At 52.3% G+C, this 13645-nt stretch overlaps 2 protein-coding genes across 10 annotated transcripts in view; both read right to left on the bottom strand.

Moving 5' to 3' along the window:
• Positions 1 to 1431: 1431 nt before the first annotated feature.
• Positions 1432 to 3612, bottom strand: APOA1 (apolipoprotein A1). Of its 2 annotated transcripts, XM_009187337.2 has the most exons (4): positions 3273 to 3612; positions 3011 to 3073; positions 2682 to 2838; positions 1432 to 2092 (listed from the first exon to the last, which is right to left on the bottom strand). In XM_009187337.2, exons 2-4 carry the CDS (start codon positions 3051 to 3053, stop codon positions 1489 to 1491), a joined length of 804 nt encoding a protein of 267 aa, XP_009185601.1. In that variant the 5' UTR covers positions 3054 to 3073; positions 3273 to 3612; the 3' UTR covers positions 1432 to 1488.
• A 5090-nt stretch (positions 3613 to 8702) lies between these two features.
• The window catches only part of SIK3 (SIK family kinase 3), a 271702-nt gene continuing 266759 nt past the window's right edge, over positions 8703 to 13645 (bottom strand). For 5 of the 8 annotated variants that reach the window (XM_009187340.4, XM_031652728.1, XM_021925301.1 and 2 more), the window contains 3 exons: positions 12680 to 12812; positions 11593 to 11763; positions 10604 to 10846 (listed from right to left, as the gene is read on the bottom strand). In XM_009187340.4, coding sequence (XP_009185604.1) covers positions 11606 to 11763; positions 12680 to 12812 — 291 coding nt within the window. In that variant the 3' untranslated portion in view covers positions 10604 to 10846; positions 11593 to 11605. 8 annotated transcript variants of the gene reach the window in all.

The raw sequence follows: 13645 nt of genomic DNA, 5'->3' as shown, positions 1-13645 counted from the left end.
AAGCGCACTGCCCAGATCTGTGAAGCCACATGCATGCATGCGGGGACATTCAGACATGAGTGCAAGGAGGGACTGTGACCAGGGAGGTCATGTGACAATACACAGGCATGCCTGCACACCCATGTGAACTTGAGTGCCAGGCCACACACTTTTTTTTTTTTTTTTTTTTTTTTTTTTACCTGGAGTCTTGCTCTGTTGCCCAGGCTGGAGTGTGGTGGCATGATTTCGGCTGTGACCTCTGCCCCCTGGGTTCAAGCAATTCTCCTTCCTCAGCCTCCCTAGTAGCTGGGATTACGGGTGCAAGCCACCACGCCCAGCTGATTTTTTGTATTTTTAGTAGAGACAGGGTTTCACTATATTGGCCAGGCTGGTCTCAAACTCCTGGCCTCAAGTGATATGCCCGCCTCAGCCTCCCAAAGTGCTGGGATTACACGCTTGAGCCACCGTGCCTGACCCACACACTCTTTTTAATAATCATGGATGGCCAGGGGTGCAGGGTCTAAAAAGCACTGCCTAGCCCATCCTGCTGTTCACTGGGCAAGCGACGTCACATCTCCAGGCTTCAGTGTCCTCATCCATGCTGTGCCTCTGATGGCAATCTAGCCAGGATGGGAGGAAGGAAGGATGCAGTGAGATCACAGATATGAGAGCATCTCGGAAATAAAAATGTACCTGCAAGAGGTGGTGGTGATTTTTCTGACTCAGGCCAGCTTCTGCCAGGGCTAGCCGAAAGAGGGGGTGGCATGGCACGGAGCCGGTGGCATGGCATGGAGCCACAGAGGGTGGAGGGCTGGCTTACACTGCCGTGCCTGAGGAAGCGGCGGCTGTTTCTGGGTGGGATGGGAGTAGTGGGAGGGGGATACTGGCCTTGTGAGAAGAAAAGGGAAGTGTTTGTTTGAGAGGTTTTGAATTCATAAAGGAGGAGGCGCTCAAACTCCAAGCACTTCACTTGCACCCGGGGCCAAACCCCAATCCCAGTGACTCCCTGAGGCCGCCCCCCTCCGTCCCGCCACGCCCCGCCCCGCTGACAGCGACTGGGCTGGAGAAGGCTCTGTACGGAACACCTCTGGGGACGGGGAACCCACTGCTCCCAACTAAAGCAACCCTGTTTCCTGTCCTGCCCCAGACAGGGCTGCAGGCCTTGTCTGAGTCCCTCTCAGGGCAGCTGGCCTTGGATTGTCTGTGGCTTTGCCTGGTTCACTGTGACTTCCTTTCTACTTGAGCCTTGGTAAGGCAGACTCTACTCCCTCACTCGTAAGCAGCCAGGCGTCCAGCAGGTCCTCCAACGTCGATCTTGGCCCTAAGACGCCCAGTCTGGGCACGGAGTTGTTGAACTCCGGCTGGAAGTCCCTGCTCCAGGGCCAAAGGCCCCATCCGGGCTCCCCCGATGTCCCCGCACCCCCCTCTATTCTCCCAAAGGAAAGAAGCGGCTTCCCACTTCGGAAACGTTTATTCTGAGCACCGGGAAGGGGGGCGGCGGCGGGCGCCTCACTGGGTGCTGAGCTTCTTAGTGTACTCCTCGAGAGCGCTCAGGAAGCTGACCTTGAAGCTCTCCAGCACGGGCAGCAGGCCCTGGCGGAGGTCCTCGAGCGCGGGCTTGGCCTTCTCGCTGAGCGTGCTCAGATGCTCGCTGGCCTTGGCGTGGTACTCCGCCAGGCGGGCGCCGCCGTTCTCCTTGAGCGCCTCAAGGCGCGCGGCCAGGCGCTGGCGCAGCTCATCGCTGTAGGGGGCCAGATGCGTGCGCAGCGCGTCCACGTGGGCGCGCGCGCGGTCGCGCACCTCCTCCCCCAGCGGGCTCAGTTTCTCGTGCAGCTCGTGCAGCTTCTGGCGCGTGCCCTCGTGGAGCTCTGCGCGCAGCGGCTCCACCTTCTGGCGGTAGAGCTCCATCTCCTCCTGCCACTTCTTCTGGAAGTCGTCCAGGTAGGGCTGCACCTTGGCCTTCACCTCCTCCAGATCCTTGCTCATCTCCTGCCTCAGGCCCTCTGTCTCCTTTTCCAGGTTATCCCAGAACTCCTGGGTCACCGGGCCGAGCTGTTCGCGCAGCTTGCTGACGGTGGAGGTCACGCTGTCCCAGTTGTCCAGGAGCTTTAGGCTGGGGCGTGAGACAGAAGGGTTGAGGGCTGGCCTCCCAGCGCCCCAGCCTACCGGGGTGAGCCCTGGGCAACACCTGTCCGCGGAGGTGCAGTGGCCTAGCGTTTCCAGTACACGCTCAACCAAAACCCCTGCCCCGCCAGGCCATGCCCCTTTGTGCAGCTGGACCGAGGCACAGAGAGGAGCTAAGAAGGAGACAGAGCTGGGACTGGTGCCCAGTTACGTTGGTCTCCAAAGTGGGCCCTTGAAGGACCTCGCTTCTATGCCTCCAGCACATTCGCCTCTCCGAAGACAGCCCACACTCTTGCTGGGCAGGGGCAGAGGAGGTGGTGAAGAAGGGAAAGGAGCCTGCTACACTTGCAGGCACAATGTGGCACTGTGATCACAGATCGGGCAGCCCTGGTCTGTCCTTTGCAAGGGGGCATGGGCTGTGACCCTGCATGGGGATCCCATTCCGGTTTCTCCATCCAGACCATCTGTGGGACCCAGCTCATCAGATAGTAGGTGAGGACTCGGCCAGTCTGGCTTCAACATCTTCCCACAGGCCTCTGCCCCCTGCCCCTGCCCTCAACCCCAGGCGGGGTCCTTACTTTAGCTGTTTTCCCAAGGCGGAGCCTTCAAACTGGGACACATAGTCTTTGCCGCTGTCTTTGAGTGCTTCCACGTACACAGTGACCAGGTCCTTCACTCGATCCCAGGGGGTCTGTGGGGGTTCATCTTGCTGCCAGAAATGCCGAGCCTGGCTCCCTGAGGGTGGGAGGGGAGACCCAGATCAGGCCAGCTGTGGGCTGAGATCTGAGCCGAAAGGCCAAGCTTGGAGGTGGGGGAGAGGGCGCTGCCTCTGCCCCGGAGGGTGGGCCACAGGGGTTTGGGGAGAAAGCCCCCTGATGGTTGGCTCCCTAGGCTGGGGGACACCTACCCGTCAGGAAGAGCACGGCCAAGGTCAGCACCGTAGCTTTCATCCTGAAGGGCCGTGGGGGACCTGGAGGAGAAGAAGGGCCTGGTTGAGTGGGGGGCCTCTAGCATGCAGAAGCCCCGTGCTCCCCCACTCATTGCAGCAAGGTGAGGAGAAGGGGCACAGAGTGGGAGAAGACCGCAGGTACCCAGAGGCCCGGCCTGGAGCAGGGCCTGAACCTCGAGCTGGGGAGCCAGAGTCACCCGGAGCAGGGAGCAGGACTCACCTCCTTCTCGCAGTCTCTAAGCAGCCAGCCCTTGCGGGGCCTATTTATGTCTGCAGCCAGGGGCTGGGCTGGGAGGCAGATAAGCCCAGCCCCAGCCCTGTTGCTGCTCACTGGTCCTGGCAATGTGGAACTTAAGAGTTCAAGGATCAGCTCTGTCCTTGGGGCTGGGCAAATAGAGTGGGCAAACAGCAAGCTGCGGGGGCTGCAGGACAGGGGTCAAGGGTTCAGTGGGGGCGGGAGGGGAGTGTCTGCAGGCTTGCAGGTCCCTGGGGTGGGGTCGGGGTTCCCTGCACTCATCCCTTCCCCTCCATGGGAGTGTGTGGGCGGTTGCCATTGTCCATTGTGTTGGCAGAGGAGGGGGTGGAGGGACGCTGGGACTCCTCCACCCAGGAGACCTCCTCCCCCACCATCCTGCATTCCAGGGAGACTACTTCACTCCCCTTCCCCTTCCCCCCCTTCCTGTCCTCCCACCAGTGCGCTTCTTTAGTCCCCAGCAGGTCCTCCAGGCCTCTCTCCAAGCCTCCCAAACTGGTAAACCTGGGGAGAGGGGAGAGCGCTCCGTGGCTCCCAGACTGAGGTTTCGGAGACCTCTTGCATCAAAACACTCTTGAGACTAATTCAGAGCTGCCAACTTTTAATTCTGTCTTGTAAAGATATTGTAAAGACCATCACTTCAAAAAGGAAAGACTTGAACAAAAAAAGGGCATAATCTCAGAAGTACATTACAGAATTGAAGCCCCTTAGATTGAAGACGTCTCCCTTCGCATTGTTCACACTTACATTTGATCACGCACAGGTGAGACTGGATCTCAGCCCTCGGGAAGCCCTGGTGTGGGGAGAAGACCCTCGGGTAAGGAAGTGGCAGGAGACCACCTTTCTCATTTCACTTGGCCTCCATCTTGCTGGAGGAAGATTGTGGGCAAGTTATGTAATCTCTCTGAGCCTCAGTTTTTTATCTGCAAAATGGGGCAAGAATGGTCAGGGTTTTTGGAGGCCCCTGAGACAGGCTGTGAATGTAAAGTGCAGTGTGTCCGTTCGTGTTTGCAGCATCATCTTGTCAGGTTTCTCCTGGAAGGCCCAGACCTCCCCCAGCAGGTTACTGACAGGACCTGAGTCCTAGAGCCCGTGATGCAGGCTGAGAAGAACTGTGAGATCACTCCAGCCCCTTCCCACGCCACCATCTCACAGATGAACAGACTGAAGAGCACGGAGGGACTTTGCCCAAAGGCTCTCATCTCTCAGGGAGTTAGACGCAAGGCTGGACCTAGAACCCAGTCTCTGGACTTAGGATGCAGGGCAGAAATGTACCCTGTACCATCACCCCAGGAAACTCCCTAACACTACAAACCAGCCTGCCATCTCTGTTTACCAGATCAGGGAGTGGTCGGCCTCATGCCTTTCACTTCAGAGAAGATTCTGGAGCCAGAAAACCTTAGATTTGAATCCCAGCTCTGCCACTTACTAGCTGTGTGACCCTGGATGAGTTATGGTGCGTCACCTCCCCACACATCAGTTTCTGATTGAAGATAATGATAGAACATGCCATCGCCCAGAGTTACGGCAGGGGTTACTGTGTGGCAAGCAGAATAATGCTCCCCAAAGAGGTCCACATACTCATCCCTGGAACCTGTGGCTTTGCTACCTTCCATGGCAAAAAAAGATTTTGCCAGTGTGATTAAGGACCTGGAGATGGGGTGGTTGGCCTGGATTCTCCAGGTGGGCCCATTGTCATCACAGGGGTCCTTAGTTATACAAGAGGGAGGCGGGGCCTCAGAGTCAGAGAAGGAGATGTGAGGATGGCAGCGGAGGTCAGACTCATGTGACTGCTGGAAGGGGGCCATGAGCTGAGGGGCATGGCCAGCCCTTCCCTAGAAGCTGGAGAAGGCAAAGGATTTTCCCCTGTAGCCTCCAGAAGGAGCACAGCTCTGCTGGCACCATGATTTTAGCCCAGTGTGACCCATTTTGGACTTCTGTCCTCCCTAACTGTAAGGTAATAAATTTGTATGGTTTTAAGCATGAAATTTGAACATATATGCAAAACTGTTAGAAAGGTACCTCGCACTTAGTAACAGTAACTATTGTGTTTTCTAGAATCCCAGTTTCTGGTATTGTATTCCCCTATTCCCACTACACTTGCTGTATCAGACCTGAGACCTCAGCTTCTGCAGCAGGCATGAAGGCAGCAATCCCACATTTCTCTGCTTGACCTTAACTTGCAGTTGCTGAGATATGGGTCTTTCCCAGGACTGAAGGGGTCCCAGATGTCTGTGGGACTGTGTAGACAGGGAGGTGGCCTTGGTGAGCCGTCCGCCTGGACTGCCTACTTGGACATCCCAGCTGTCTGTAGCTTTAGAAATTGGGAAGGTGGCTGGTCCCCTGCTGGGACAGCTCACAGGTGTCTCGGGCCAAGAGAGCATCTTTTCTTTTGGAGGGTAGAGTTTGCCCCAGTCAGCGCATGGGGGAACCTCAAAAGCTTCCTGGTTGGACTCCAAGATACTTGCCAGTGTTTGACCCTTCTCTTTGGTTTGTTACTAAAAAGATTGTTATGGCTAAACCTAGTATTTAACATTTGCACAGTTCTTTAGTGGCCAAAGCACTTTCACAACTTAGAATGTCCCTATAAGGCTGGAGGCCAGATTTTACCCTTGTGATTTTTGCCCGTGGGAAAACTGCAGCTCAGAGCTGCCCTGCATCCTTCAGCTGTTAGCTATGTAGCACTGGCAGGGGTGGGAATCGGGAGGCCTGGCTTCTAGTTTTTTGAGGGTGGCCTTGCACCCTTGCGGAGCCTGCAGCCTTTGCAGTCTGATCAGGGACTTCTCAGTTTCCTGGCTCCGGGACTGCAAGGCGTCAGGATAGGGGGTGCTGTTAAGCAGCATCTTACCAAGCAGGCAGTTTCCTTTTTAAAATATACTTATTAACCAGGGTGGCTACTCCATTTTATTGCAAGGTATTTGGCTTAAACTCGTCCAAGGCCCCTTTACTAATGTTTTGGAAAGGAAGGAAGTCTTTCTGGACAGAGCTGATGGAAAAACTCACAACAACAAACTGGGTTGATGACACACTCAGACTCAGGGTCCAGCCAGGCATTGTTCAAGGCGCTCAGTGGCCATGGGTTGGACTGTTCAGTGGCTGCGGGGCCCACAAAGTAGGCCTCTGTTTCCACCCACTTCTCTCCCTCATCTTGGGAGCCTCCAGAGCGACTGCTCCTGAACAGGGTTACCAAGTCTTGGCCCTGGATGCCCTGACATGTGCGGAAGTGTTGGCAGTGACTGCAGGCGTGGATTTTGCACAGAAAGATTAGCAACTCCTTTCACAATTTATGTCCCAGCATACTGGTCTGTCTGTATCGGGAGGACTCTGTCCCCTGCTAGGTCTGGCACCTATTTGCTCAGTGAATGGCACTGGCATGCTAAAGGGAGGGTCACCAGCCTGGTCATAGGGAGGAGTGGGTCCTGGGAGGGGAGGCAGTCTCATACCAGCCCCTGCTCAGAACATTTCTTCTGGGAGCATGTGGTGTCAGCCAGAATGAGAGTTAGGGAGGGGAGGTGCCGACTGAGCAGGGGAGACAGGACCCCCACCCCCACTATTTGGCAATTTTGCTGCAGCCCCAAGTTAGACCCGTGGGTGGGGCACTGCAGCCAACTATGCAAGATTCTCTCCTGCCCTCCTGCTTAGAAAAGACTAAGGCCAGGACAGAGCTCATCTTTGATCAGCAGGAGGGAAGCACAGTAGCCCTGTGAATTCTTGATCTTTGCAGTTGGTGTGGGGTGAGGCTGGCACAAAGTCAGAAAGAAAATCATGCTCTACATGGTTTTCTGTCAGCATGGCTCCTGTTTTCTGGAGCTGAGCTCTCCAGTCCGTATCCAGGAGCCAGTGCCCTGCTTCCTCCAAAAGCTCACCCTCCCTCTGGTCCAAAGGCACCCTGGCTGATTTTAGGAGGGAGTGGCATCTGTTACAACAGGTGCTACAATTTGCTGGAAGGGATCTGGGTATTATCACTGTTTGGTTCTAGAGACTCACTTAGTCCTCCCTGAGAGCATACACAGACTCAGGAGTTTTAGAAGACCCTTCTTGAGAAGGCTGTTTTCTTCTCTAAATGGCCCTACAGCAACTTTCTAGCCCCTCCACAGACTTGTAGTCTTTCTTTTCTTTCCAGGAATGCAGTGGTGCGATCATGGCTCACTGCAGCCTCAAACTCCTGGGCTCACATGATCCTTCAGCCTCAGCCTCCTGAGCAGCTGGGACTACAAGCATCTGCCACTAAGCCTGGTTAAGTTTATTTTTTATAGAGGTGAGGTCTTGCTATGTTGCCCAGGCTGGACTCGAACTCCTGGGCTTACGTCATTCTCCTGCCTCAGTCTCCTGAGCAGCTAGGGTTACAGGCACGTGACACCATGCCCAGTTTGGAAGGCTTTCTAAATTCCCACCTCTCATTCTTCCTTCTGTGAACTCAGATGGTGTTTCCAGCTTCAGTAAGCTTTCTTCATAGAAGCCTTCAACCACCTGTCTCTTAGCCATGCCTGGAAACTTGCTGGAAACTCTATCCTGCCCTTGGAAGTTCACGTATGGATAAAGGGGAAAACTATAGGAAAATCCCACCCCTGCCCTGCCTTTTTTTTGTTTTTTTTTTTTTTGAGATGGAGTATCCTGCTGTCACCCAGGCTGGAGTGTAGTGGTGCAATCTTGGCTTGCTGCAGCAACCTCTGCCTCCTGGGTTCGAGCCATTCTTCTGCCTCAGCATCCCGAGTAGCTGGGACTACCGGTGCCCGCCACTACACCTGGCTAATTTTTGTATTTTTAGTAAAGACGGGATTTCGCCACATTGGCCAGGCTGATCTCGAACTCCTGACCTCGGGTGATCCACCCGCCTCGGCCTCCAAAAGTACTGGATTTACAGGCGTGAGCCACGCCTGGCCCCTCCCTTTCTTTCCAAATACTTATTTGGCTGTCCTTTCATTCGGCCAATGGAGGTCACGTCATGAAGGGTCCAGCCTGTGTCCACTCTTTGAGGATCCTTCCCTATACTCTTCAAAAGTGCCCTTTCAAGGAAGCTGTTTTCCACCTGGCCCGGCAAATTCAAATGCTCCCTTCTGATGGGGCAGAGTCTGAGCTGGATGCCCAGGGACACAGTGTGAAGCAGAGTTCAGGCTTCTAGAGAATGTGAGTTTCATAAGGGTGAGATGAGATCATGAATCACTCAAAGCCCCACCCTAAGCCTGGCAGACCTCTCCAGCCTCCACTGCTCCAGCTCCCACTTACCTGAGGCTTCTCCTAACTAGACTCCAAACCACAGGCAAATAATCCATCAGCCTAAGAACACAATCAGGCTTCTATCTACACAACCTCCTACTGTCCAACTAAGTAACCAAGTTGTAAGTAAGTGCCTCACAAAAGGACAAAAGGAAGGACAAAAGGTCTTAGCAACTTGAGTCTGCAGATTTTTTTTAATCCTTTTTAGTTCAACATAAAATGAGAAAGAAAAAAAAAATACTTCTGACGTTTTCAAAGAACAGAAATAGGAAAGTATGTTCATATACATTCAACATATACTGCGCATATTGGTTACTACAATACAAAGCAATGAGTTGTTTTTTTTTAAAGTGTAGTTTGCAAGATGGCACGGTTAGTAGGCTCACTGGCTTTCTTCTGGTGTTGCTGGAGGGTGCAGTCTGCTCTCCCATACATACAGTACCATGTAAACAGATCAGGCTGAGCACGTGGTGGTGGTAGGGCAGGTTGGGGGCATAAGAGCTGGAACAAGCGCAGATAAGTCAACAGCTTTTAGGGCTCTCTTGGTAAGCCCCCTTCTGGTGAGTAGTTGGTGACCCCACCAAGTGGGGGGGAGACTGGGACCATGGAAACATGGGACAGCTCCCAGGAAGGGCTCTTGCACTGCAGAATTCCACTCAAGGGATATTGGGTCCAGGAGCCGAGCTGCCAGTATCAGTGGAGAAGGACAAGGTGCATGGAGATCCTGCCAGCAACATCAGGATGGCCATGCCGGGCACCCGCTTTCCTCTGTGCAAATTCAGGATGAAAGACTAGGAGGGGACTCAGGACCTCTTGTTCTGCTTTCCCAGAAAAAACAAGGGTGGAGAGTCAGAGTATTCAAGGTCTCTCTCTTGTTTTGAAGATCAGAGGGAGATAACCCAGACCCTCTCTCAGCCCCAGCCAGCAGAGAAGACTTTGGTTTCTAACAATGAAGAGAAATAAAGATAACACAAACAATAGCTATTGCGTATGCACTGCTTCAGCTGGGGAAAGGAGACCACTGCATCTGTCACTGGCACAAGTAAGAGCTGTTCACAATTACAATGCCTAAAGGAAATACTTTGAACAAAAGGTGCAAGTCACAATTCAAATAGAACAGAATCTGGTTAAACATTTCTCATTTAAACAAAAATTCCTTTTCTCTTTATTAATAATGATAATAACAATAATATCAACATTTACCAAAAACAATTTCTACATGATCAAGAATTAAAATATAGGGGCTGAGGGTGCCCAGTGGGGAAGAGGGGGTTAGGAGAGAGGCAGGGCCCAAGGCAACCTACTACACTTCTTGCCTGTGACAAAGAGGCTGAAAGGGGAGAGCATATATATATATATAATATATATACACACATATAATATATATATTATATATATACACTTATATATATGGAGAAACAATCCTTTTTATAGCACAATATAAAATGAGAATGAAAGATGTCACAGAAAGCATAGTGCACTGCTGTCGGGTGTTCAGTCCATAGATAAAACCAGCAGGATGATAAAGGCAACCAACTTTCCAGGTTACAAGAGGGTAGCTGAGTTATCCACCAAAAGCAAAGGCTCAAATTGAGACATTCTAACTGGCAAACCATCTATGCCAGGTCACTCTCAGCCTCCGTGCTAAACTCGTCATATGATCTTGGCTGGGACAGACATGTTTTCCGTGGATCCCAGCAGTAAAGACCTCTCTGGGTTCCAGGCTTGGGGGTTTCTCTTTTTTTGTTCTTTTTGTTCTCTAAGTGCCAGAAGCCGTCACCCTTCCTCTCTCCCTTTGCCTGCCATTAGGATTCCAGAGGATGGCATCCTTTAGTATTTGCTTTTGGGGAAGAGCAATGCAGGGGGATGGAGGGTGCTCTGCTGATGAAGGCTAGGGAGGGAGTGGCCCTGAGGCCCCTGGCCTCTGAACTCTAACTGCTTTGCTCTCCTGTTTCAAAAAAGGAACGAGAGGAAAAAAAGGAAGAAAAAGAAGAAAGTAAATGACCTCCAGAAGAAAACATACCAAAAACAAAACAAAACACAAACCCCCAAACACAACAAAAAAACCACCAACTCAAATATACTGTCACAAAAGATGAAGAACATGGATTTCCTTCCTGTTTATTTCCTTGGTGACTTGGTCATACAAGCAAACATGGCAAAACCCTCTCAGAACCCAAAAGAACAGCACACGGCTGAACCAAATGTGAGGAAAGGAGCTGTGATATTTTGGGTGGAGAGAAACACAAGGGCGATTTGGCGCAACGCTGCAAGATACTGTGGGTTTACGATCAACCTTTTCATTCCCAAGCTGTACACAAAACCTGGAATAAAGCAGACACAGAGAATTAGTTTGAAAAGAGACTCAAATATTCCATTTAAAACTTTTTTAAAAATGCAGCGGGTTCGCTTTTCCTCAGGTGTTCAGGCAGTTTGCCATACTGAGGCTCTGATGTGGATTTGCCAAGTGGCTTCCCTTTCATCAGGCCTCTTCTGTCAGAGATTTTCCAGATACAACCCACGGTGCCTGCTGTGTACTCTCTGCATTACTCCAGCCGAACGAGCCAGTTTCCCCATTCTTTCTACCATGGGCCTCTTATCACACATTTCCCTGGTCTGGAATATCCTGCCACTTGCTTCTGTACAGCCTTAAAAAATATGGCTGGACATGTTTTCCTGCCAGGTTTTGTCTTTTAGACTGAATTTAAGGACTTCCTCCTTTCCTTATTACGCTGGCCAGAGGTCACCTCCACCCTCTGGAGCCGTAGCTCACTGCTGTCTCTATAAAGGCTACAGCACCTATAACACGAGGCGGCTCTTGTGTCTTATTCCCCATAACCGAACCAAGAGGCTGTCTTTAGCATTTCTTCTGCACACCTCCACCCCTACCTCATGCCCTAAAACTAGCAGGGTAGTTAATGCAAAGCAAGAAACTGCGAAGGCCTCGAGGGGAGGCGTGGCACTGTCGACTGCACTGGCCACCACAACACACGCGCTGAAGCTCCCGATGGGGTCGGGAGCGGGCACTGGGCCACAGGGCTGGTTTGGCCCTGGCCAGGGTGACACTCACTCTCTGTTTCTTGTTACACGCCTGCCTGCTCCATGCTGAAGGAGACTTCGGGGTGCTTGTAGCTGAGCAGAATGTCTGTAATACACGTAGATGGATAGCAAGAGGAGTTTAAATGCTGGCTGCCATCACTCAGGTCTGGGTGCTCATGACCTCCCAGGCTTGCCCCACATTCTGCAAGACCAAAAAGAACATGAGGTTGGCAGGGAACTGGGGGGCTAGGAGAGCAAGGGGGAGACAGAGGAGGAATCGAAGGCAACCTGTCTGAGCATCCCACAGCCTGACTCCCAGCCCTGAATTCTAGCTCACAGCAGGCCCTCAAGGTGTTGAGTGATGATGGGCGGGGGCCAAGATTCTTCCTGTATTCTCTGCCTGTTCCGTTTTTGCTCTTTTCCTTTACCCTTTCCCATCCTTAGGTAAGATCAACTACTGTAGTGGGAGAGAAGATAGAGGACTCCTTCAGAAAGGACCACCTCTTAAACGGTGAAAGGGACAATAATTTTACTGCCTGCAGGTACCCATTCCTGGCACTGTCTGTGTTCCAGACATTGTGCTAAGCACTTTATACTCACTAAGCCAGGCAGCCCTCAGAGCATGATGTAGGATAAAGGCTTTGTCGTTTTTGCCACTTTATAGATGAGGATCTCGGGGTCCAGAAAGCCAAGTGCCTCGCCTGCAGAACCTGAAAAGGACAGCCTTGGGACTGATGGCAGACCTGTCCTGCCCAAGGCCTACGCCTATTATTTGTTATGACACCCTCCCTCAACTGGCTCCAAGGAGAGCCAAAAATGTGCCATTAGGACCTGATGCCGTCTAAGCAGAACCGGAGAAAGTGATTGAAGGCGCATCATCACAGAGATGAGAGACAGGAATGGGAGAGCCCAGTGCCATCTGGCCAGAAGCCACACCGCCTTTACACACCCACACTCAGGGAGGACCAGTGGGGAAAGGGGCTGTGTCCAGAACGTGTGCGATGCTGTGGCTCTACCTCTCCATGAGCTCTTCCTACCGAGAGGGGAGCAGTCACGGAAGATGGAGGGAGGCCCCTCCAGGAACTTCTCTGGAGTGCCCCATGCATAAGGCTCCTCACCCTCACTTTCCCCATCCTGAAACTGCTGGCTGCCCATGAGCGAAGACTGACTGAGAACTGCATCCGACATCCGGGCAGAGCTAAGTGCTTTCCCAGCCACAAGACTCATTCCTGGCAAGTTATCCAGCTGTACCTGCAGAAAACAGTTAAGAGAAGAAATAAGCACACCAGAGAAGGCACCACTCTCAGGCAACCCCTAAAGACAGCTGGTCCTTCTGAAGGAGCCCAGGCAAAAGACAGCCTGGGGCCCCGCTCCAGCCTCCTTCCTCTACAGCACCACCCAAAGGGGGCGCTCCACAGCCGCAGTGTGGGAAGCTGCCTGGCTTTCCCCTGTAGGGTGGTGAGGGTGGTGCGGATGTGGCAAGTCTCAGCTGGTGGGGACACCTTGACACCTACAGGGCTTTCTAAAACCAGGTTTCCGACCTCTCCCCATCTCCACTGGGACTTTGTCTCAGGAACAGCACGATCCAGTCACACTCTGCAGTGATAGGAATGTTCTCTCTCTGTCCTGTCCAATATGGTAACCAGGAGCCACAACTGGCTACTGAGCACTTAGTGTGACTGAGGAACTGAATTTTTAATTGTTTTTCATTTTAATTGGTTTAGATTTGAATAGCCACATGTGGCTAGTCTAGTAACTAGCGCCACCCTAGGAAAACAAAACTGCTGAGGCCCACCAGTTCCCCTGATCTGAGGAAGCTCAATGTAGCTGCTGAAAAATAACCAGAAGCTTATGGGCTTGTTTGCTGGGGCCTGAGTTTAGACTAAGAAGAGGTTTAATAATCAAAACTACAGGGAACAGATGGCAACTATTTCTGATTCTTTGGTCTAAAATTTGGAGCACAGATTCTACTTGAATTAAGGTTTGGTCTGTTAGGGTGACTCAAAGAAATGCTCTCAAGGCGGGCGGATCACTTGAGGCCAAGAGTTCGAGACCAGCCTGGCCAATATGGTAAAACCCCATAC

This window comes from Papio anubis, chromosome 12 (genome assembly GCF_008728515.1).
Source record: "Papio anubis isolate 15944 chromosome 12, Panubis1.0, whole genome shotgun sequence".
Taxonomy (NCBI): Eukaryota; Metazoa; Chordata; class Mammalia; order Primates; family Cercopithecidae; genus Papio; species Papio anubis.
Note: the sequence above shows the minus strand (reverse complement) of the source record. Positions and strands in the feature narration are given on the sequence as shown.